This window comes from Gymnodraco acuticeps, unplaced genomic scaffold, assembly GCF_902827175.1.
Source record: "Gymnodraco acuticeps unplaced genomic scaffold, fGymAcu1.1, whole genome shotgun sequence".
NCBI lineage: Eukaryota > Metazoa > Chordata > Actinopteri > Perciformes > Bathydraconidae > Gymnodraco > Gymnodraco acuticeps.
The window spans coordinates 1,610,550-1,634,059 of NW_022992206.1; the positions used below are offsets into that span (position 1 = coordinate 1,610,550).

The 23,510-nt window shown below is 39.8% G+C and overlaps 2 protein-coding genes and 1 long non-coding RNA gene across 4 annotated transcripts in view; 1 reads left to right on the plus strand and 2 right to left on the minus strand.

Annotated features, from left to right (window-relative positions):
• LOC117539579 (tubby-related protein 1-like) overlaps positions 1–5,873 on the minus strand; it is a 22,170-nt gene extending 16,297 nt beyond the window's left edge. Inside the window, exon 1 of one of the 2 annotated variants that reach the window (XM_034205796.1) lies at positions 5,812–5,873. The gene's annotated coding sequence lies outside the window, so the exon portion shown is untranslated. The remainder of the gene's footprint in view (positions 1–5,811) is intronic. The other variant, XM_034205794.1, reaches the window with a different exon arrangement.
• LOC117539582 lies at positions 1,727–12,409 on the plus strand. The gene is made up of 2 exons (XR_004568037.1): positions 1,727–1,823; positions 11,388–12,409. It is a non-coding gene; the product is annotated as an uncharacterized LOC117539582 (long non-coding RNA).
• Positions 12,410–14,781: 2,372 nt separating this feature from the next.
• On the minus strand, positions 14,782–16,602 carry LOC117539581 (adenosine receptor A1-like). Its single transcript, XM_034205798.1, has 2 exons — positions 16,230–16,602; positions 14,782–15,989 (listed from the first exon to the last, which is right to left on the minus strand). Exons 1-2 carry the CDS (start codon positions 16,556–16,558, stop codon positions 15,341–15,343), a joined length of 978 nt encoding a protein of 325 aa, XP_034061689.1. The 5' UTR covers positions 16,559–16,602; the 3' UTR covers positions 14,782–15,340.
• Positions 16,603–23,510: the final 6,908 nt, after the last annotated feature.

Here is a 23,510-nt window from a genome sequence, read left to right on the forward strand (position 1 = left end):
GAAGCTTGTGTGTGCTGTAACACAAGCAGCGCCGAGCCTCGTGAGAGCTTGACACACATCTGAAATGGAGGACAAAGTATCCAGGAAATAGTGCTGTAGCTTGCATTTCCTATTCTCTAGGTGTCTGTTATATAAAGGACAGCCTCTTCACAGTGATCCAGAGAGCTGTGGATCCCTTACAGACGAGCAGATGCCTGAGCTGGCACGAGGTGGCATTACCCTGAGAGCAGAGAGTAAAAGTCCTGGGAGCGGTCACTGCCCCGAGTCCCTGAGAGGCGGGAGAGAGAGTACAAAGAGCCGGCGCTCCCCTTGCAGACTTGTCCCCTGCGTTTTTCTGAAACAGGCAGTGCTTTTTTGAAACGTTGCCAATAGAGGCAGACCCGAATCCTTGCAGCTGAAACTTTTACAAGCTCAGTGTTCGTGAGCAGGAAGAGAAAGACACAGAGTTAAGATTTGTTAGCAGCTCCTCTCTTCTCCTCGAATCTGCCTGAGATGTCAGCACAGTGATTCATGCTTGCTTCTTTGTTTAATTAAACTACCAATTCTTGAAGGATATGAAGAGAAAATGTCCTGGAAAGAAGACTGCATGAGGAGATAAAGGATTTCAAGTTTATGTATGGACATAGTTGCTTTAAAAAAAAAATGAAGAGTCAGTGACGTCACACAGGAAGCTGTCTTGGATATTGCCTGAGGAAAGACTTTCTGTGGCACTCTGTAGCGTGGACACATTAAAGAAATTAAATCGTTGTGCTCTACTCAAGACTCGCACATTGGATTATTTTAGTGTATTCCTTCAATCTGTTGGAGAAGGTCTACGTTAAACCTTTTTTTGGATTTCTTGCTCGCAGAGATTTACCCTTTCCTTGCCCTTATCTCGCTTCAGAGCTCCATGACACAGATTTAAGGATAATTACCCGTTTAATCTGTTATGTTGACAGTAATGACTGCTTTCTATTCAATATTCCACTCAAATTAAATCAGAATCTCAGGTGTTACATTTCCTCTCTATCGACTCAGCAGAACATATGAAAAAAACCACAGGCAGGTGCAGAACAACTAAAGACGTTCGGAGTAACTACTGCAAATGGGAACTCTGAGGCATGTACTACCTGGGAATGGTGCCAACTGCTGACAAAAGGCTTTACTGCACGGAGAGCAGTCTTTAACTCATTTACTTTGAAATGCTTCAGGAATATCTGGCACTGAATTGTTTGACCAACTTTAGATAAATCTGTCAAACCCTCTGGCTGTGCTTCAAGACAGCGTGTAAGTATCACTTCTGATTTTCTTTCCCGACCTTACTTCTCTGTCTATTTCTCCCCCCCACCCCCTAATCCTACTGTCAAGTGAGATGTGTTTTTGATGACACATAATCTACAGTTCATATGACTGATCCCCTTTATGTGGTGGTGAGTTAAGTCTATTAACTGTGAGTTCTCCCTAAAGCACAGCTAATTGTATGCATATTACGGGTGGATTGTATATCTTTACTAGAGCCTTGTAAGCACAAATGTGTGACTTCATGATTTATTTTCCTGCGTCTCTTTCTCCTTGCTGTCTCTGCCTCTTGGCAGCGGGGCAAAAGTGGGCAGGGAGAGAGGAGGGCATGGCCCAGAATCTGCTCTCAAGCCCCAGCCCTTGTTCAAGTGGGGTTGCTGGTACACTGCTCAGCCTTTCCCTTGTCTTGCAGGCGAAAGAGAGGGATGTGGAAATACATTCTTGTCTGCTTCCTAACCCGCCTTTTTTTTTCTTTTCGCCGCCAACCTGGCCTAATTCTCTGAAGGTGAACACAAGCCCGACCTGTACAAAAAACTCACCTCCAGGTATTTCTAATTTTTAATTCTGCTTCTGTTTAGGTATTGATATTCCTCTTTGTACTGAAGTCTCCCTTTATTCCTTTCTTTTGCACTTCCTTTATGGTCACCTTCCATACTGTACACGTGTCTGCTTTGCACTAAACGCAATGCCTTAATCTCAAACGTTTCAGTTCGATTAATACACAGTAGGATTTACTTTTAAATACGGTAGTTTCTTGTTTCGAATGCATCCATAAATAATTATACAAAGCCTTTTTTTATAGTTACTGTAACGATCAGCCTGTTTACACAAACTGAACGATATAAACAAATGCCCCGAGTAAAAGACGTTTTTGTGGTTGTGTTACTGCCTCTTAAAGTACAGGACTAGTAAAAACCCAAATTTAAGTATAATTTACTGCAAGTCAGGGCCTTAAGACACTACAACTCGGCACTTTGAACAAACGCATTTCACCCAATCAAGAGTGATAATTGCCTCTAAGTTTCAAACAGGACATTCTAGGGGGAGATAAAAGCCATTTAGCCCTTTTGATTAAACATTTTGGTTTCTGTGTTGCAGGGTTGCTTCGAAGGTGCGAGAAATCTGCAAGGCAATACATTATATTCTATAACTATACTGTGACTACTGTTCATCATTTATCAAACCACAGAATGAAAAAGTATCCCACAGGCTGGTATAAGCATCTTAAAAATATCTGTGGTTTGTATATCACACAAGCAAATCATATCACTTCTTGACATGTTCTTGAACGCTGCGGTTTGATAGACCTGTTCACAAACCAGTATGAACCAGATCTCTCTGTTGCAAGCATTGTTCTATACATGAAGGGGCTTGCATTGTAAGATGGCAGGGTCTTGGTTTTAGATCAAGACTGGTTTGTTTTTTCTAACCACAAGAGGTGCAAAAGCTATAAAAACATTACTAAAATGGTACATAAACAAGAATAACTAACTTTCTTTACTTTACAGATTGCCCTCAAACTGTATATCAACCGACCAGTCTTGTTGTGGACTGATTGCAAACATTTTGGCATACGATACTTGCTGTGCAGCTGTGTGTGGTTTTGTTTGCATACAGTCGAGTCAGCATTTGTGTTTGTGTTTAAGTGTGTGATAAGGGCAGATTGTGGCATACTGTACATACGGTGAATGAAGAAAAAAAAAGGGGAGGGCGCAGTGAGGATGGGCAGTAAGAGAGAAAATGTACTTATTTCCTCCTCCCCCAGTTATCCTCACATGAACTTGCTTGATGACATGTTGTTTGGAAAGCCATATCCTCTGCTATTTGCACTTCTCTCCTCCCCTTGGTTCAATTGACTCCGTGGTTAACAGGATCAAAGTCTATTTTTGTTTTGGGTTGGTGCTTTTATCAGTTCATACCGCATACACATATTCAGCTCTTCCTGTTTGTTAGCAAAACAGACTTATGGCCTATAAACAGCATTTGATCTGATTATTCTGACCATGGCCATTTCACATTTAAAATACTACAAGTTAAAACTGTTCTACTTTTGAGCAAATGCTATTAGAAATCTATCTTGAGAGTAACATCTGAAAGGTCCAGAGTTCTATAAGAGGCCTTGCATTTGTCTTAAAGTGTGAAATATTAAATTGGCAGGTTTCCTGCGGCAAAATACAGCCATGTATATATGACAATAGTTTACTTAAAGGGGACCTATCATGCAAAATGCACTTTGTGATGTCTTTTATACATAAATATGTGTCCCTGGTGCGTCGGGAAACTCACGCAGCGTCAGAAAATAAAACCCTCTCTCTTTTCCTCCGTACCCAAATCTTTTAAAAACAGGGGTACAACGAGCGGATACAGATTTGCTGCCTATCTGACGTCAAATCGGCAGCGGACCCACAGAAAATTGCTATCAGAAACTCTGGCCGTTTCTCAATCTCGAGGATACTAGCTTCCAAGCCAATATTTCAAGGATGCTACGTCATCTAGTGCCGCCGAAGGACTGTTCCAATCTCCAGCATACTTGGAATTCCACCGAGGCCGCGTCCTTGGTTTGGGGGTAATTTCGAGGCTGCACATGGGTAGTCTTCGCATCCTTAAAATCCCCACAATGCTTTGCGCACGGACCAATTTCAAAAACCCTTGCGGAGAATGGCTGAACCGACACAGCACACATTTAAATGTAAGTATGTAGTGGCGTAGAACATCAGGGTTGCCAACTTTGGGTACCTGGCTGGAGTGAGATTTTGATATCATGGGTTTAATTACACAAATGCGCACAAAATGACTGCTATCGTGTCAGCAGTGGGACCTTAGCATATATATAGGATATATATATACAAATACACAATATTGGACACAGACTATAAAGGGCACACAGTTTCATTCAGTAATGAAAATCAAACACATGTTTGTTTCCACTGTTTTATTGTGTGCCTGTTGCGATAAGCAATTAATTGACTTATCGTACGATAAATAAAAATGAACTCGATACATTTCCATTTACATGAGGATGTGACTAGCAGTTTGAAAGGATGTACTTGAATTATTATTATATGTTATCATTATGTCAGTGGTCTAAAATGGTCATACAACGGTGCCGACAATATTATCGTTTATCGCAATAATTTCCGGGAAAATGTATCCAACAAAATTAATTATCGTGAGAGTCCTATACATGAAACACACACACAAACAAATCTACAGACTTACTCCAAACTGCCAAATATATTAATTAACACACTCTCACTCTAATATACTCTTTGACTCTATTTTGACCTAGTAGAACAATAAGCAGCAGACTTTTACTTTTTATAATTTCTACCGGATCTTAGATCTGCGCATGCGCAATACGGGTCGGCAGTTGCGGCTCCAGAGTTTTTTTGTTGGATTTTCCATAATAGGGCTAACCCATACAGTGGTGGGGCTCAAGTCAGTATTTGCAATGCAATTACATACACGCTCCCCTTGACAGTGAAATGCTACGCGTGAGGTTTAGATTATTTCCCTGTCTCAATCCAAATTGAGCTGTATGAAATAAAAAGGCACATTTGTCTTGTAGTAAATAAAAAGGGCGACCTGGAGCCAATCCTGCAATTTCCCCACAAGTGAAAGAGTTGACATGCTGAAAACCCAACCCCTGGGGGAATTGTCTCATAGGAGATTTTTTGAAATACTAACATAAAATACACATTCTGGTACTCTCTTGAGAAGAAAAAATAAATAAATCTATTGCTACACCACATATTTAAAAAAATGTATGCAATTTTAGTTTTTTGTTACTTTGTTCTGAAAGCTGAACCTGCTGCTCCTCACAGAGAGAAGAGTGAAGAGGCTGTGTGAATTACTTTACACTGTAAAGTTTACAGTGTGGATAAGGGTGGATAGCCCCATTGTTCTGTGTCTCAAAATGAAAGACAGCCCACACACCTATCAATCATCAAACCGTGGGGTCTTATTTCATTACGTGTTGATTTCTATCAACACGTAATGTTGTATCGATGTAGAGATGTACTACAGCAAAAGTATTCTCCGTCGGGACTTCCTGCAACAACACCACGCCGTTATCTTGATTCTGATTGTCCAGAAGACATTATCAAAGATGTTCTATTGAGAAGACGATCACTACGTGACAAAAGTTTTCAAAACCCGTTTCTAGTCTTCGGTATTCTTGTTTTTGGCGTGAGAATAGTTTAGGCAGCGTGATATTCAGAGTGAAAGCGTTGTCGTTTCTCAATCGCGAGGATGCTGGCTTGGTAGTCGCGTACCAAGTCACTTCCTTCAGAAAATGAACCCAGTATACTTCCAAGCCACGGCTTCGGAAAACGAAGAAGAATGGAACAGACTAACAAGTGTGCCACTCTCTCTAACGGTTTCAACATAAACTGTACCGAAAATAAATACCTCACGATGTCTATCTAATAATGAACTTGCTTTACTTTCGCGGAACACATTTTTGGTGATAACAAACAAATGTAACAAAGTAACATATTTACCAACATATGTTCTACGCCACTACATACTTACATTTAAATGTGTGCTCCGTTCAGCCATTCTCCGTAAGGGTTTTTGAAATTGGTCCGTGCGCAAAGCATTGTGGGGCATTTTAAGGACGCGTAGTCTACCCATGTGCAGCCTCGAAATTACCCCCAAACCAAGGACGCGGCCTCGGTGGAATTCCAAGTATGCTGGAGATTGGAACAGTCCTTCGGCAGCACTCGATGACGTAGCATCCTTGAAATATTGGCTTGGAAGCCAGTTTCCTCGAGATTGAGAAACGGCCCGTGTCCCACGCCAGATGCGTGAGAGTTGGCAAGCCTGGCGTAGAACATGTGTTGGTAAATATGTTTTGTTACATTTGTTATCACCAAAAATGTGTTCCGTGAAAGTAAAGCAAGTTCATAATTAGATAGACATCGTGAGGTATTTATTTTCGGTACAGTTTATGTTGAAACCCTTAGAGAGAGTGGTACTTGTTAGCCTGTTCCATTCTTCTTCGTTTTCCGAAGCCGTGGCTTGGAAGTATACTTGCTTCGTTTCTGAAGGAAGTGACTTGGAAGTACGCGACTACCAAACCAGTATCCTCGAGATTGAGAAACGGCCAGTGCCTGACGTGTTTTGGACTTAATCTCGTCTTTGTTTACATTAGCAAGCCTTGCTAACACTCAGAGCTAACCTGTAGCCTACTGTAGAAGAGCACATGTGTTTAAATAGCAGGAAATAAAAAAAGGAACTCACCTTGTGATAAACCCGCAAGAGAAAAAGCATTTGAGCTCCATACTGTTTCAGAAATAATCTTTGATGTGGTTTAGTTTAACAGGATGGCGTTTTATCACAGCAGAATTTAACTTTATCTCCGGTAGAATTCTGATCAGGCATTAGCTCCGCCTCCTCTCTTCTTCTTTTTTCAAGCTAAGGACCCAAAATCCGCGTTTCTCTAACAGGGCTGCAACAGAGGGGTATGAGCAGTATGAGGCATGGCTACAATGGGTGAACTGTTTGGTATTTTAAGCAAAAAACTTGGCCTTACAATATATTTTTCCAATATAGCATAATAGGTCCACTTTAACTTTCAACTCCAAACATTCTCCTCATACTGTTTAAGCTTTCAGGCCTTTGTATTGAAATCAAGCAGCTTAACAAATGTGCTCATTTTAAGATTTTGTAATATCCCTCAAACCCTTACATTTTTGTTATAAAAATGTACTAATACTTGAACAGAAAAGTAATTTTGTACCGGGAAAATAAGAGAAAATAAATAGAATAAAGTCAGGAGAATGGAATTTTAAATTAAATAAATAACGTTGTGTTTAATTGTACATTTCCCAAAAGATTACTAACTGATTCAATAGTTTAAAGACCTGAATTTCCTTGTGGAAAAAACACCATCACAGTCAAAGCCCCAAAGAAGTCCTCTCTAGAAGTGTCTGTAAGTGTATCTATTGGCTCCGCACATTAAAATCAGTCCAGTTTATACTGAAACGTTAATGCTCTCAACGTTAATCTGTGTTAAACATAACAACAGATAGGATTACTCTTCTGGATTCAATTGAGAAGTAGTTTTTGTAATAAAATACGACTCGGTTATATGGTGCTTTCCTTTGAAATTACAATTAGCTCATAGTGTAGAATTGATGTTCTAATAAAGATGTCAAGACACATCAGCTGCCAAGAAGAGGTAAACTCCTGAGTCGCATACAAAACATAACCACTTGTCCAACATAAAGACAAAGTCTTCTTATGGCACAATGGACTTTTCTATAAAACACCTAGCTTACATGGCAAGGACACTGAGCATCTGGCAGCAAGCTATGCCACTATACCTTATTGTGTGGTGGTATCATAGCCTCTTTCTGACATGGCATTGTCTCATTGCTTGGCTGCCAATACTCTCCTCCCCCCTCAGTGATGGGTTCTGCCATGCTGCATCCACGACATCTCCCCCTTTTTGTCTCATTGAGATTCAGCTTGGCACGCAGACAATGCCCATTTCTTGGCACCAAATATTGGAGAGAGCAGCACAACAGAAACAATCAGTCTGTCCCTCACAGTCGTCCCTCGTTTCCGTCGATCATCGTGGACTAACGCCAACCTGTAAAGGGTATTTTTTTGCAACTTCATCTACTATATTCTTATTTTAGATGTGCATTTGACATCACGGATATCTTTATTAAGTTCAACGTTTACCACTTTTAGACAAGCAGCTATAGGCATCTCTATTCAAGGCAACAGTGAAGGAACGTGTCAGTGATATGTTTTTTGGGACATTGATTGTTCCAAATGAGTCTTACATGAAGGTCATGGATTTATAATACTATTCCTTCGTTATACTCTGCAACAGGGCAGCCATTTTCCTATCATCTGCAGCTTGGGGACTGACTTACTGTCAAAGGCAAACCATCACACCAAATGGGAACATTTGAACAAGATAAGAACCAGGGGCGGACTGGGGGGAAAAAGTGGCCCGGGGATTAATTGACAGACAGGCCCACTTAATGAGCGGCATGTATCGGCCGGCCGGCGACGAAAGTATGTTACTTAACAAAAAACCCTATGCATTTTATGTTATTTTGGACAATTATTCATATAGTAATCACATTACCTGATCCCTTGAGTTGCCTAGAGCAAAAATAGTTACAGCATATATTTAGTGATTTTAATGTTAACAGATCATTGATGCAATAACATTTTGACCCAATTTGCCTGACTTGACACATGGAATAAAACATAGGCGTAGGAAGGTCAGGATGAGCTTGCCCTTTTTTTTTTTTAATGTTGAAGTTAAATGCATCAATCTGGTGCACTTTGAGAGCAAAATTAGGGACTAAATCTATGGCAGTCAGTAGGGGCTTGGACTGTGAGCCGTAGGGTCGCCGGTTCAAGTCCCCGACCAGACCTACATTTGGAGTGTGGACTTCTACTTGGAGAGGTCCCAGTTTACCTCCTGCCCTGCCGTGGTGCCCTTGAGCAAGGCACCGGACATCCCCCTTCCCCCCTCACTCCCATTGCTCCCCGGGCGCTGTACAATAGCTGCCCACTGCTCCTAGTACTAGACTCCTGGTACTAGGATGGGTTAAAAGCAGAGAACACATTTCACTGTGTGTGCTGTGTGCTCTGCATGTGTGACCATTAAAGAGGGTTTCATCCCTCCATATTATTCTTCTTCAACACCCATATAAAACAGAACTGTTAACAGATTTAGTTTTTCTTTCAACATTTATTTGAACAGCAAGTGGAGGCAAAAGTGACTGCACCCAAAATAATAAACCTGCTAGCTAACTAGCTTAAACTCAGTAACAGAATGTGGGCAACACGTTCTTCTCCACAGCCGCGCAACCTCTGAGTCAGACGTCACTTCCCCCTTTTCTATCCTACGGGTACAGCCATACAGCGCACTGGGCTGGGCCGGAACACTTACAAATATGGGCCGGTAGGATTTAGGTAAGCAAAAAAAATAAAAAGGGAGTGGCCGGAACACTTACAAATGTTGGGCCGGTAGGATTCAGGCACCACACACAGCACCGGCCCACCGGGGAAACTCCCGGTATTCCCAATGGCCAGTCCGCCCCTGATAAGAACCATTGCTTTAGTTTTACGATTGTAACCTACCCACACTTAATCGTAAAGGAGGTACTAGTTGGAGTTTAGATCTAGCAGCTTTGGTTTTAATGCATTAACAAACAGGATATTGGGAAACAATCAAGGTAAGAATGACTAAAAAAAGTGTACCAGTCTGCATGCCTAACTGGCCTGGGATTGTGTGATGTATTTGCTTGGGAATTACAACTTGTCTAAAGTTGTAGTAGCTGTAGAAGAACTGATGTTTCAATCAGACTGGCTGCTGTTCATTTAATGAAAGAATGCAAAAAACACTTTATGTTTTTAGTCTGATATTATTTTTCATATGTTATATAACTTAAGATGGATGAGCACACATCTAGAAACAAATAAATGTTTCTAGAAGTTTTCAATGCATCACCATCAAACAGAATAATAGTCACCACAACAAATGTTTATATCCCACAACTTTTCCTGTATAGAAAGTTGAGTCCACTTCTGCTTTCACTCCTTCCTCTTTGCGTTGGCGAGGCATTTAGAAGATTTTGATACCATTTACTGTCTAATTAATTCAACATCTCAATTAAGGCCTCCCACTCGCTGATGCCCTTGTGCCTTTTCATTCTGCCCCAATGTGCATGCCCTGGCACCATAGCTGAAAAGCTTGCCAAAACATTTCAATCACTGTCGGCATTAATTAGGCCAAAGAGAAATTCCGAATGTTAATGACCTGCCCAGCTGCTTTTCAGCCACCATGGTTCACATGCTAATTTATGCAAAGCACCCTGGCTTTTGCATGGGTTGACCATCGTTGTCTACCATAACATTGTCTAGGCTCAGTCTGCTCAGCCAAAGTACGGCTCTGTCGGGGACCAGACAGCTCTGCCCAGCTTGTGTCCCAGACTCTAGCTGTTGGCACGGTAAACAGACTCCCTTTTCAATGGACTTTAAGTGGCTTTCACACGGAGCAAAAAGGGCAATATTCTAAAGTCAAACCTTCCGCTCCCCTATTAAACGACCTCAAGCGAAAACTAAAAATCACTTGCTGGATATCTTGGCACGCATTTGGGAATCAGCAACAATCAAGTCTGTGAAGTAATTTATGAACAAGCAATTCTTTTAGCCAGTCTCAACATCCCCTCTGCTATTCTTTGAGGGAAAATAAACAGTATTTCTTCTAGATAGGGGTTGGAAGGAAGAGGCAAAAGTTAACAGGTTGCACCACAGATGTTTGGTACTGGTGCCAAACTACTTTCTAAGATGGCCGAGGTACTGCCATTTTCCATCGTTTTTCCTTTGCTTTCTGGTTGTAGAGACAGAAATGACTGAACTGGGTGAAACATGCTTAAACTTTGCTTTTTCAAATCTCTGAGGGATAGGAGCTGGAGAGCCAAGTTTTCGAGTAAAATAGGCACTGATACTTGGCACAGCTGCCCTACATGATAAACCTTTTTCATGAAAGTAAGCTCTCTGGGTTCTACAGTGGTTTATATTGTATTTAAAGTACTAATCATTAAGAAAGCAGCATTTATTTTGCACATCACCAGAATGGGCAGTGTAGCCGATCACCTGTTGTTCTAAAACACTGGCAAAATACTTGTGGAGAGCAATGCTATCGGTCAGATACTGAACAACACTTACACACAGTTGCACTGTCAAGCTAGTTGTAAGTATGGTGAACTGACCCTTGAGTTTACAACTCTCCAGCTAAAATGTGATAAGCATAGAGACTGTATGCTCCTAGAAGGTAATTACTTATAAAACTGTTAACAGAATACCTAATTTCATGGTGATGGGGTTGTCATTTGAATAATGTTGTTTAACAGTTGGTATTTGTGAATGTTGTTTTTGATATTGCAGCAGCTTACGGCAACCAAAGTCACAATTACATGTCATAGGGAATTTATTTTAGAGTACTAAATGGACAACATGCAGGAAAACCTTCACATCTTGGCCAATACACATGTTGAAAATACTTGTTAACAATTGTTTGTCTCAGGTGGATCCAAAAGATAACTTATTCTCTCTTTGTTTTTGTCTCACAGTTGGACCAAATAGATGTCTACTGCTGCCTGCAAGAGTATCTGTACTTAAGGCTGAGGTAGTAGATTGAATAGTTGTGGGGTTTTTGTCCTCCCTCTGAGATAACTATACAATCTACTGTCTTTCCTAAGGAGACAGGTTGATCTTCCAAGCCAAAGCCTGTACATGGGAGGCTCTGTGGATAAAAGGAACTCATGGACACATCAAGTAAAGTGGATTTAGGAGATAGCGCGTTCTTCACCTTTGAGTAGAAGACTATATAGTATATAGACACATATACTGATGGAACTAGTCTAATCTAATGACAACACGTACTGAAGTTGGCACATAGAATAAAGTCATGATATTTGGTTCCGGAAATTGAGCCTGGCAAGGTGAGGTAGTAGGTTGTATAGTTTGTGGGATGGAGTAAATCCTACTCAGGCGATAACTATACAGTCTAATACCTTTCTTGAGAGGTACAATGAGTGCTTGGGATGAAGCTCATTCACATGGGTGACGCCATCATGTGGCCAAAGACTATCATCACTCTGAAGATTATGGAAAGTTTGGTAACTATACTCTGTGTATCTAGGGTCATGTTCACAAACATCGTAAGGCTCATTGTAATACTGACATATAAAGGCACTTTCATGGCCATCACTGCGTAATTCAGTCACATTTTTACCGAATCAAAGTATGAAAAATTGTCAGCTTGAAATAGCTTAAATATTAGCTTAAATATTACATTCCCATGTTTTTTTACCAAATGTTTTTTTTAACGTTAGATTTAACACCAATGATGTTAAATGCTAGATGCTAAAATATTTAAAATAGTGTTATGAATAAAATCTATGAATATATTTCTAATTGTTGAGTATTTTGTTCCATTTTCTGTGTGTTTTATTTGACATTTTAATTGTTTTGCCTGATTGAATTTAATTTGTGAAAATAAAAAGTCATTTATTATTATTAATGGATTGTACAGCAAGAGATGTGTATCAGATACATTGTTAATCAATTAAATAAAGCCATACGAAACTCATTTGGATTGCCTCAAATGTAGAATGTTGTTTAGTGTGATAGTTACTGAATCTGATGCTGATTGCTAAAAAAAAAAAAAAGTTTTAATAGATCCTTTGAGAAAATAGTTACAAAATGAGTCACTATAAACTCAATGTGTTTGGATATGATTCTGTACAGTATGCAAACTTCATACTTCAAACTTCGACTCCACTTCGAGCAATACAATTACTAACAAAGCACTTATACTAACAAAGGACTGGCTTATCTAAAGCCAGTTGAGTAGCACTTAAAATGGTTTGGCTCTATGAAATCTGATGTACTTATACGATTCTGTTTTATTCAAGTTTGTATCTTCTTGGTCGAATGCACTTATTGTAAGCGTCAGCTAAATGTAATGTAATGTTCATGATAAAATAGGAAATGACATTGTGGTTAATGCCTTCGCAACAGGAAGTTTTATTTTTTATTTAGCTGCATGCTGTATTACAAGTTGAAAAGCTGATTTGAAAGTGCCCCTGTTTAATGTAGACTAAAGGAGTGATTCTCAAAAAGTGTTCAGTGGAACCTGGGGGTTTGTAAAATAGTTTGGTATAAATTATATTTATTATATTTTGGGCCAATAGAAACTGACACAATTGTAAATATTACATCAATACGTTTTAGGATAAAACTACTTTCAATGGCATAAGAGTACAACTCGTAGTGAGCCCTGAAAAGTTTGAGAACCTCTGGACTTTCAAAATGTAAAAGTACACTGGCTAAAAATTGTGGCTCGTAAATATGCAAAACCGATTTACCGAAGACAGAAAAGTAAATGCTCACTAATAGACTTTATTCATGAACATTACAGACAATTTCAATTGACTTTGGACTAATTACAAAAGCTGCTGTAGGTAAAGAAGAATGTAGCTATATACAGTGGATTTCTTGATGAGGAAATAAGGAACTTAAAAAATAAAAACTTTTGATTTCAGATCTAATAACCACTCCTACTACTTCAACTGAATTTCAGAAATAACAAAGTAAGACAAACATAAATCACAAAACAAATGACAGGCTAATAAAATAAATACTGCTCACGGAAGAAAACTTTTATTCATCTTTGAATTAAATTGATGTACCAATGAAATCAGGTCTCAGTGCCATTATTTGTGAGAAGCTGACGGTTTGGTGTCTATTCATTAAAATCTCTCCTGGCTACACAAATACTATATCTTGTTGTGACTCATTAATAGCATTTAAATAACTGACTGATTTAGATGTATTTTTACATTTAGCAGACCTAAATTAATTTCTCCAAGAACGTGGGTTTGGTTGTGAACCAGTAGGAAAAATAAAATGTCTATAGTATTTGGTTAATGCTTCTTGTTAACGATGGCAGATAAATAAATAGTTTGTTATGTTCGAGGGATAAAGAAGCCATTGAACAGAAAAATGTGAACATATATGTTACATAATAAAATCCAATACAACAGCTCTACAATACATTTCTCCTTCCTAAAATGTGAAAGGTTTGTGTCAGAGATTAGTTCCTTCAACTCTTTGGTCATTTATCTAGGCTTTTTTGTGGTATTGTTGTGTTACACTGAATCTTTTTAAATGTGTCTGGTGTTTTTTCTTCTTCCTTTTTGGACCGCCAATAAAAAAAATCTATACAAATGATACAGTATATGATACAGTCTGAACATAAAATAACATGTTGCAGAGCTTTTGAATAATGTGTCATTGGTTTCTAATGGCGCTTTTCCACTGCAGGACCTAGCATGGCTTAGTACGGTATGGTTAGGACTTGGTAGGCCAGGCTCACATTATGCTGCGTTTCCATTACAGTTTTGGAACTGGGGTAGTAACTATAGTAACGCAGTGTAGGCAGGGCAATCGGCTGTTTGGCGGGCGGAGTGACGCTGCGTAAAACTGCCGTGACGTCATCTTCAATGCAAACCATGATGCGAACCACAAGTCCAAAACATCAGCCGTTAGCTGTTAGCACTCAGAGCTCACAGCTCCTCATATCTGTTCAGAAACTAGGCAAAAGTTAAACAAGTACAAACCACAGACTGTCTGTGTCATGGCGAATACAGTCGCTGGTTTATTTATGTCTGTATAGGCCGTTGTTGTGAGTGTGGACGGAGCATATACAACGTTAGCTTGGCCTGATCGATCCGATCTCCATTCAGAAAACACGCATTTCAAAAGGTTTTTCGCCTGCCGTCTTATCTGCAGACCGGTATCAGTATGTTGTTACTTCGGCATAATTTTGAAACGTGTATTACAATTAAATCAAGGTTAAATATGTCCATTTTTTTGTAGCCCCCTTGCCAGCGATTCTCTCTGACCATTCAGCAGTCGAGAGTGTTTACGTCACTAGTTTAGCATATTCAGCCCGGTTGTTGGCCCGGTAAGAACCTCGATTTTGGAGGGCCAGAAAAAAAGGTGAAAAAGTAGCCCTGAGCCCTACCGCTAGTGGAAAAGCAAAAAAAAGCTTAAACCGTGCTACGTGCTGCAGTGGAAAAGTGCCATCATTTTATTATTAAGTTTACAAGCAGTACAAGAATGTTTCTAAAGTATAGATAACAATGATAATTGTGCTTGAGATTTCTGGAAACAGACCTGGTTTTTAAAGATTCTCTTTCGAAGATTGTGAAGGTTTTTACCATCAAACAGCGCTTTCTGTTGAAATAGGTTGAAATACACATGAAGAACTGAAACTTGATGGAAACAGAAAAATAACACTGATGTGAAACTAAAATAAAGCTCTTAGACAAGTGGAAGTTGCCCTTCTTCTCTGCAAGACTGTTTTTGCTACACTCCCACTCACACACAATCCTGAACATAACATATCTTTCTGAGGCTAGATGTGTTTACCGTATCAATACATCTTGTGCTATCATCTTATGCCATTATCCCAAATACTAACAAAAGAAGCGAAGACAAACAAGGACATTTTCCTTCACTCATTATTGGCATCACTGTTACTACTGGGAGTATTGTCTGTTGTCTGGCTTGTCTGAGATCCTTGATTTATTTCTCCACATGAGATGTACTGTCTCCAGAGCTTTAGGTACGCTGTCTTGATCTTTTCTATTTTGAACGCATACACAACTGGGTTTACAGCCGAGTTAGCATGAGAAAGCAGGATGCCAACATGGATATATACAACTGGTATATTGTTATTCCCACGGAAGTAAGTAATGCAGTTTATAATGTGGATAGGGAGCCAGGACAAGGCAAACAGAGCCAAGACCAGGGACAGAGATCCTGCCAGCTGTTTCTCTTTCTTCAGGTACTTCTGACACTGTTTCTGGGCCCCGTTGCCTGGTTTATCTCGAAGTTTTCCTCGGATGGTGCAAAAGATGTAGCCGTAAAGAGCGGTCATCACCAACAGAGGTATCAGGTTGCAGAGAATAAAGTTGAAGTAAACCAGGTATGACATGGGGATGACAGCAATAAACTCACAGATAATGGTGGAGTTTACTGACTTAGACAGGGTGTCATGGTTGTACCATCCAAGCATGGGAGCAAAACTCAGTGGTATTGCAACAAGCCAACATGCTGCGACCACAAGGCAAGAATGTCTCTGCATCACAGTCCTTTTGTACCTACAAAGAAAAAAATGCATTACTGATAACATTAATTATGTACACACAGTGCATTTACAAATTATATGAAACAATCAAGTCATTGTAGTGATATGTTTTTTATAGTGCAAGCCATGCAAAAGGGCAAGAGATGAGTTTAAGATAAAATAGATATTGATGTAAGGCTTATGATATAAAGCCAAATTGAGCAGCAATATTTAACTTTTCTCTGCACAATAAACGATCGAGAAGAGGTCTTACCAGAGAGGGATATGCACCCGGAGGAAGCGGTCCACAGAAATAGCCGTGAGGGACAAAACTGAGACCAGAGTCAACAGGACGACCACACAGCTGATGAAGACACAGCCATGAAATGAAGTGGGCACTCGTCCGTCCACCACCACAGCCATCGGTATGGCAACGCAGCCGACCAGAAAGTCAGCCACAGCCAGACTGACGATAAGACTGAAGGTGGGCTCCTGAATGCTTTTACTGGTCCACAGCGCCAAAATCACCAACATATTACCAAGACAGCAGCTAACAGCAATAAGCACCTCAAAAAACGTGTAGATCATTTCCTCCACATCCATTGTGCTTCCTGTGACTCTCTGTCTAATGTTTGATAGCTGATGTGGTTGCGTGTCTGAATGTGAGTCTGAAATTGTGCTGTTGGGCATTTATATCATTCATCTAGTTATTGTGAAACCTTTGAGGAAGTACTTGGTCACACAAGTTTTGTTTGATTTGCCTTCAAGATATGCATCTGCATCTTTTTGCAGGCTTATGACATTATACTTGTTTGTCATTGCATTATAGAATTTCATTTTTTTTTAATGCTGAATAAAATAAAAATATTGTGGTTTCAAGAAGAAAAAAAAAAAATTGACAACAAATATATCTTACACAAGTAACTTTACCGTTTAAAGTAATTTTACCTTAGATACCACATTTTAGGTGTTGTGATTATTGACACAGATTTGTGACCATGCAAAATACTTTGTTTTTAAACTGCTGCCCTAAAGCATGGAAGGTAAGTAAGCCACAACCACATTCACCATGCAAACATCAAGGTCAACAAGCCACTATTCCACTAATCCATGAGTTTCTTTCAGGTACAATGTCACAGTCAACACTGAGCTGATTTGTATTGTGCTGCATTTGTCAATTCAGTTGAGTAACAACATAATACTTTTGATACCAATAAGAATCCCACATCCTTGTTCTTAAACTCTGAGAATTGTTTTCTCTCACGTATCTGCTGTGTTGTCTTTGTACCACTGGTGGTGTATTTGTCATCTTATAATATGCACCAAAAGAATGAATGTTACTGACTTACATACAATACTTGATTACCATATTTACGTTCAACTATCGAATTAGCCCAAATTACACTTGAATTATTATTTTAAATTAAGTTTGTTTATATGTCTATAATTGACATTTTGCAAAGGTGACAGTGGTATTTGCTGCCATTAACTTGTCATGTATAAAGTTTATTCTGTCACAGAAAAAAATTATAAAGCCAGTTAACAATTATTTAAACTATACTTTCAATAAAAAATTATTCTCCAAAGACTATTCAATTATACAGACAGTGAATTGGGGCCCTGCAGTGGCCTGATTAATTAGAGATTACTGTAAAAAGGGAAATTATTTCAGATTAAGATTCAACTTTATTGTCATTACATAGTACATGTCATGTACTAGTGACAAAATGTAAATTAGACATCTGACCAGAAGTGCAAAATAGCAGTGCAGGAGTCTACATAATAAGAATAATTATAAATAGAATAATTATAATAGGCTATAAACAGATGAATATATCAGTGACATGCGGTGAGGTTCATGGCTGGTGAGGCACTGACTCTTTCAGAGTCAGATTTACAAATATTCTATTTTGACCGTAATCGAAATATTCTGCTATTTTCAAAAGCTTTTTTAGTCTGATGCTTCGATTCATTTTAAACAGACCGTTCAACAAAAGGATACCCAAAATGTAAATATTAGATTGTTCTCTCTTAGTAAGATCCCATTTTCATTACAATTGTAGTCTTACCTTGACTTGAAGATTAAGTCCATTTGCCTATCCTTCTGGACAACAATCTCTATAACTTTTTTTGTAAAAGTCCTCCTTATCTTCCTCTAGTTTCAAAAGTCTAGCTTGCTGTTTGCGTCTCCCGTCTCCGTATAGAATAACAGTAGCAACAATAACCTGTGGGCTCACGTGCGGGCCCTTCAGTGCGGCAGAGGTTATGGCTGCCTCCCCTGGTGCTTTCTCATTGTCGTTGTATGATGAGACTAAATATAAATATCATATTTATATATATATTTATATTTAGTCTTAGGTAACCTTAAACCTTATTGGAACATTATTTGAAAAAATAAACATCCTAAAAAGGTTATTTGAACATCAGATTAAAACGTTTCTTTAAAACATTATTAGAACCTGTAGGTAACGTTAGCCAACGTTGTGAGAATGTTCCCCGCTAGCTGGGTGACTGCTCAGAGCAGCAGACTTCAGATAATGGTTTATGGTCCTGCCCTCAACAGCTCTACATCAATGTAGCTCCAATGGACACGGTCCGATCGTCCCCCAAACTTCACTTGTATATCACCTCTCCATGCCTCAACAGCTCTACGTCAAATATGACATCTAACCATATGCCGTTTCCATGGAAACGCATCCCTCGCTATACAATACTATGTTGTCGTAACGCCAATGACAAGGGTCAAAACAGCACCAGACTTCAGATAATGGTTAACGGTCCAGCCCTCAACAGCTCTACGTCAATTATGGGGTGTTATCATATGCCGTTTCCATGGAAACGCATCCCTCGCCATAAAAGACAATGTCGCTATAACTCCTATCAAAAAGTGCTCAAACTTCACATGTGCCAACAGTCCAGCCGTGAAGACATCTACTGGACAGCAACACAATGCTCACCATGAAACACGGTTTTCTCATAACTTCAGTGAAAATGCTCCAAACGGCCCAAAACTTCACAGGTTTGGTAACGATACAGCAATCAACGCATCTAAGAGTGTTATGGGATGTCATCAAATGCCGTTTGCATGGCGGCAGATCATTCGCCATCAAATTAGTTCAAAAGTTTGCAGTTCAAATATTCTGCTGCTTTTCCGAGCCTTTTTAGTTTATTTTCTTCTCTCATCACACATTCAAGCCCCCTGTGTTCATGTATCATTTCAATCTAAATTCTTCACTTTCTTCTTACACATTACATTTCAGCATAGCAGTTTAGCGTCAGCTTTTCAGCATAAAGCATTCCCACTAGCAATTTCTTCAGGAATTGCATTCTCTAGTTCTCTTCTGTTCAACATATTGGATTGTGTACTGTGTCTAGTCAGGGTCATTTTTATTTGTACGTTACTTTGGAAGAACAAATGTGATGCAATTAATAAGCTTCATTTGAACTGAAGTCACACAAAATGTCATATTTAATATTTAAACAAATGATTTCCTTGTCATTAAAGCATTGACTAGGCTATTCATCGTCCTTAAATGCAGGCATTAAGTTACATGTTCACGTTCTACAGCCATAATAAGTTGGTTTCACAAGTTCAATGAATTCATTTCACGTACAGTACGCCGCTCTTCAATCCAACTTTGATGTTAGCTAGTCTACACATAATTGATCATAACAAATTTAAATTAACCTTTCTCTAACTTACAAAGATGACCTTATTTTACCAACCTCATACAGACCCCTTTTGTTCTACAGTATTATCTCTCTTAATATATACCACTTCTCTATTAGGTTTTAACTTGGATTCTACGATTAGCATCGTTAGCGCATATGGAGTTGATTGGTACATATAATATTAAAAACCACTGCCTGATTCTTTTTTTTATTGATTCAAACACTAATACCATTTCTGAAACTCCTGAGGTTGACCAATTAACAGGGCCGTCCCTGGCCAACTTGGGGCCCCAAGCGACATTATGAGATGAGGCCCCCTGCGCGAGGCCCCCTGCGCAATGTGAGGCCCCATGCAGCCTGCATGATCGGCCTGTAGGGAGGGACGGCCCTGCCAATTAATATAGACACAAACAGAGACAGCAGAGCACTAGAATAATGATGTAAAGTGAAATTAATTCAGCATTTAGCTGGGCTGCTCTGTGAGGACTTTGGGAATAATTTGGTTAATTGGAACCGGTAACAGGAGCTTTAATGTCATGTAATCTCTGTGGCACATGTGCAAACAGATCCCTGCAAAACCATAATCAAATTCATTACTTCTCTTTATAGATATTGATGTTTTTGTTTGGTACAACAAAGGGGAGTCTTCTGTAGAGGAATACCAGTGGAATATATCATTATGTATGGTTACCAATCAGGCCCGGACTGGCCATCGGGAGGACCGGGAGGTTTCCCGATGGCCTGGCCTGCTAAGAGGCCTGCTGGCCTGAGGACTTCTTTTTTTTATGTAAGCCTATGTATTGTGAACGCAACGCTACGTAAATGTGGGTCTGACTCTGCCTCACAGAGTGTGACTGGCTGTCTACATGATGTGGCCTGCCGACATGGCCACTTTCATACAGATCATACTAATGCCCTCGATTGGTCTCTGTGTGTCATTCAAGCTCGGGAGGGTGTGTGTTATGTGTGGCGCGAGCGAGTGAGATAAAGCACGCGCACCAGTTACGTGTATTGTTGTTGTTGTTAGCATCTGGTGCTAGCTAGCTGCGCTAACGGATATAAGGAGCTTTTTCAACAACAAGGTGGAGGAGAGTCCTCTGCTGTCAGACTGAGAGACTGATAACTACAGCTCAGGTGAGGTAAAGGACTCTCTGAGTGTTTAGATAGTTAACTTATGGCGCGTTTCCACTGCAGCGGGGTAGCCCCGTTTAAGCGTCCCTAAGCGTCCTCGCTCTGGCCTCGGGCTGCCTCGCTGGCCGGCCCAGGCCGTGGCGCATTTCCATTACAGTTTAGGACCTGGGGTAGCAACGCAGTGTAGGCGGGGCGATCGGCTTTGTTTTTGTTCACATTTCGAGTTGTTCCGTCGAGCTCCCGCTGGATTTGATCATCCCCAATGAGATGTAGGAACGTCGTCACCTCCTCGGTCGACCACGGTGTGCTTTTCTTATTAGACGTAGCCATTTTGTAGCTCATCCGTTTACAAAATGCTGTTTATAAAAATGCTGCAAGCTTGCTTCTAAATATATATGCGACGCTAGGGATGAACTCGCGCGCAATCTTGTGACGATTCTCTCTGACCAATCAGCAGTCGAGAGTGTTGACATCACTAGTTCAGCCCTGGCCCTGGTCTGAGGGAACCACGATTTTATGGGGCCGGAAAAAGAGGGAGAAAGTACCCGCTAGCCGGTACTAGGCTATATGGAAACGCCACCAAAAATCGGCCTGGCCGCTTGAGGACGGTTAAGGACGCTTAAACGGGGCTACCCGCTGCAGTGGAAACGCGCCATTAGTCAAAGTTATCCCAGTGGGTCTCAAACGGTTTGGTCACCATTTATGTAAACACATATTTCCATTTGAGGGGGGAGTGATTAGTAAAATATGCATGAATAATAAAAAATAAAAACGTTAACTAGGTGAAAAAAGGTAAGATAAACTATTAAAACTTGTTGAGAGCTAAAACTAGTCTTTGCTGCTGCCTCAAATAGGAGCAGGGGGGAGAGGGGGGAGACAGGTGAGGCTGGTTCAGGAGCCCAGACACACTCACAACTATAAATGAACCAAAAACAAATAAATAAACAAGTTTCAATGTTTTTCCATATTGGATATGGGATGTTATTGGTTATGGCCATGTTCTTATGATTTTATGATTATTTAAATGTATACAGTTATGTTTCATATGGGTGTAGTCTCTTTATTTCCCCCTCAAAGTGCACCAGATTGATGCATTTAAGTCCAACATTAAAAAAAATCTTATCGGGGAGCATGCCCCCGGACCCTGCTATAGGGACAGGGACGGGTGGCGCAGTGGTCTGTGCATCCGATCATCAGATCAAGGGGGAGTGCTGGGGAACTCCAGTTCGAAACCCGCTCCTGCCGCCACTGTGTCAGGCCGTTGTGTCCTTGGGCAAGACACTTCACCCGGATTTGCTCCTGTGGGTATTGTCCACAGTACATGTATAATACTAATGTGTATCTGTAAAAGCGCCTCGATGTCTTCGAGGCGTGAAGATGGACGGTGTGGCGCAGTGCGCTGTGCAATGATCATCAGATCAAGGGGTGAAACCCGCCGCTGCTGCGTCTGTAAAGCCGGTGTGTCCTTGGGCAAGACACTTCACCTGAACTTGCTCCTGTGGGTATTGTCCACAGTATCTGACCATTGCATGTATCATATATGTGTAATGTGTGTATATGTAAAGCGCTTTGAGTCATTGATAAAGCGCTATAATAAATGTAAGGAAATATTATTATTATAGGAGTTGAGGTCCACCCCCACTTAAAATATGTTCACTAAATAGATTTGCAATTTTTTTTTAAATAGTAACCCATGTCCATATGTTTATTTTTGGGTAGTAGATTTAGAGGGCTATCACTACGGGCAGCAACGCTGTAAATATTGACAAATAAATCCAGCAAAATGGCACAAAAAACTGGTAGTGGCCTGACTGGGTGTATAATTCCCGGCCTGACTTATTGTCCCAGTCCGGCCCTGTTACCAATGATGTCATATGTCTAATGTTTTTTTTCATTAAAATGTGTAGTGATATGATAATGTTACTTATAAATCACATCAATTATTGGGGGTACTCAAATAGTATATTATTGTTACTAGAATTGCTCATATATAACCACACTATAAAATAAGCTTTACAGTACTGAATCAATCTGAGGAAGACCTAAATGAATATGTTGGAAGATACTGCAGTGTTTTTGACATTTACAGTTATTGCATATTCGTAAGTGTTAATGCTTTCCTCTTAAACTAATGAAGGCATATAGGACGACAGGCTTAATAAAACTGATTTATTGTCAGCTCATGAACACTACATGGACCAGAGCCTGAGAACATATAGGCAATGTCCTATAACACAACATCCTGACTCATCTCTTCCTTTATATCAAAAAACAAGTTAAGTAAGTGACCGGACTGAATATATTTATAGGCAGACACTGAATTTGCTTCCTTAAGCAACTGAAGACCATCTCATTGATTGCTTGCTCAGTGATAGTTCTGCCAAAGGCTTTTCTCGAACAGAAAATAAGATTTAGTATTTTTTTTTTTAAAGTGATTGAACATTTGGATCTTATTCAGTTTACCCTGCAGAGTACAAGTTATAGAAAATATTGGAAATTAAAAAAATAAAACACCACTTAACTGTGGACATTAAAACAGCATAAATACCCATAAATAATTTGTAAATGTAAAGTTCTTTGCAGCTTTTGGACAGAATTCTTAAGCAAAACACAGAGTTACTAATGAAATATGATTTACAAATATAGTTGATGGATTAAATGAGGATTAAGCATATCACAATAACTGCAAATAACCTCATGTATCTCTCTTTTTTATGTTGCAGAATTCAAATGCAACATGTATGACCGGTCA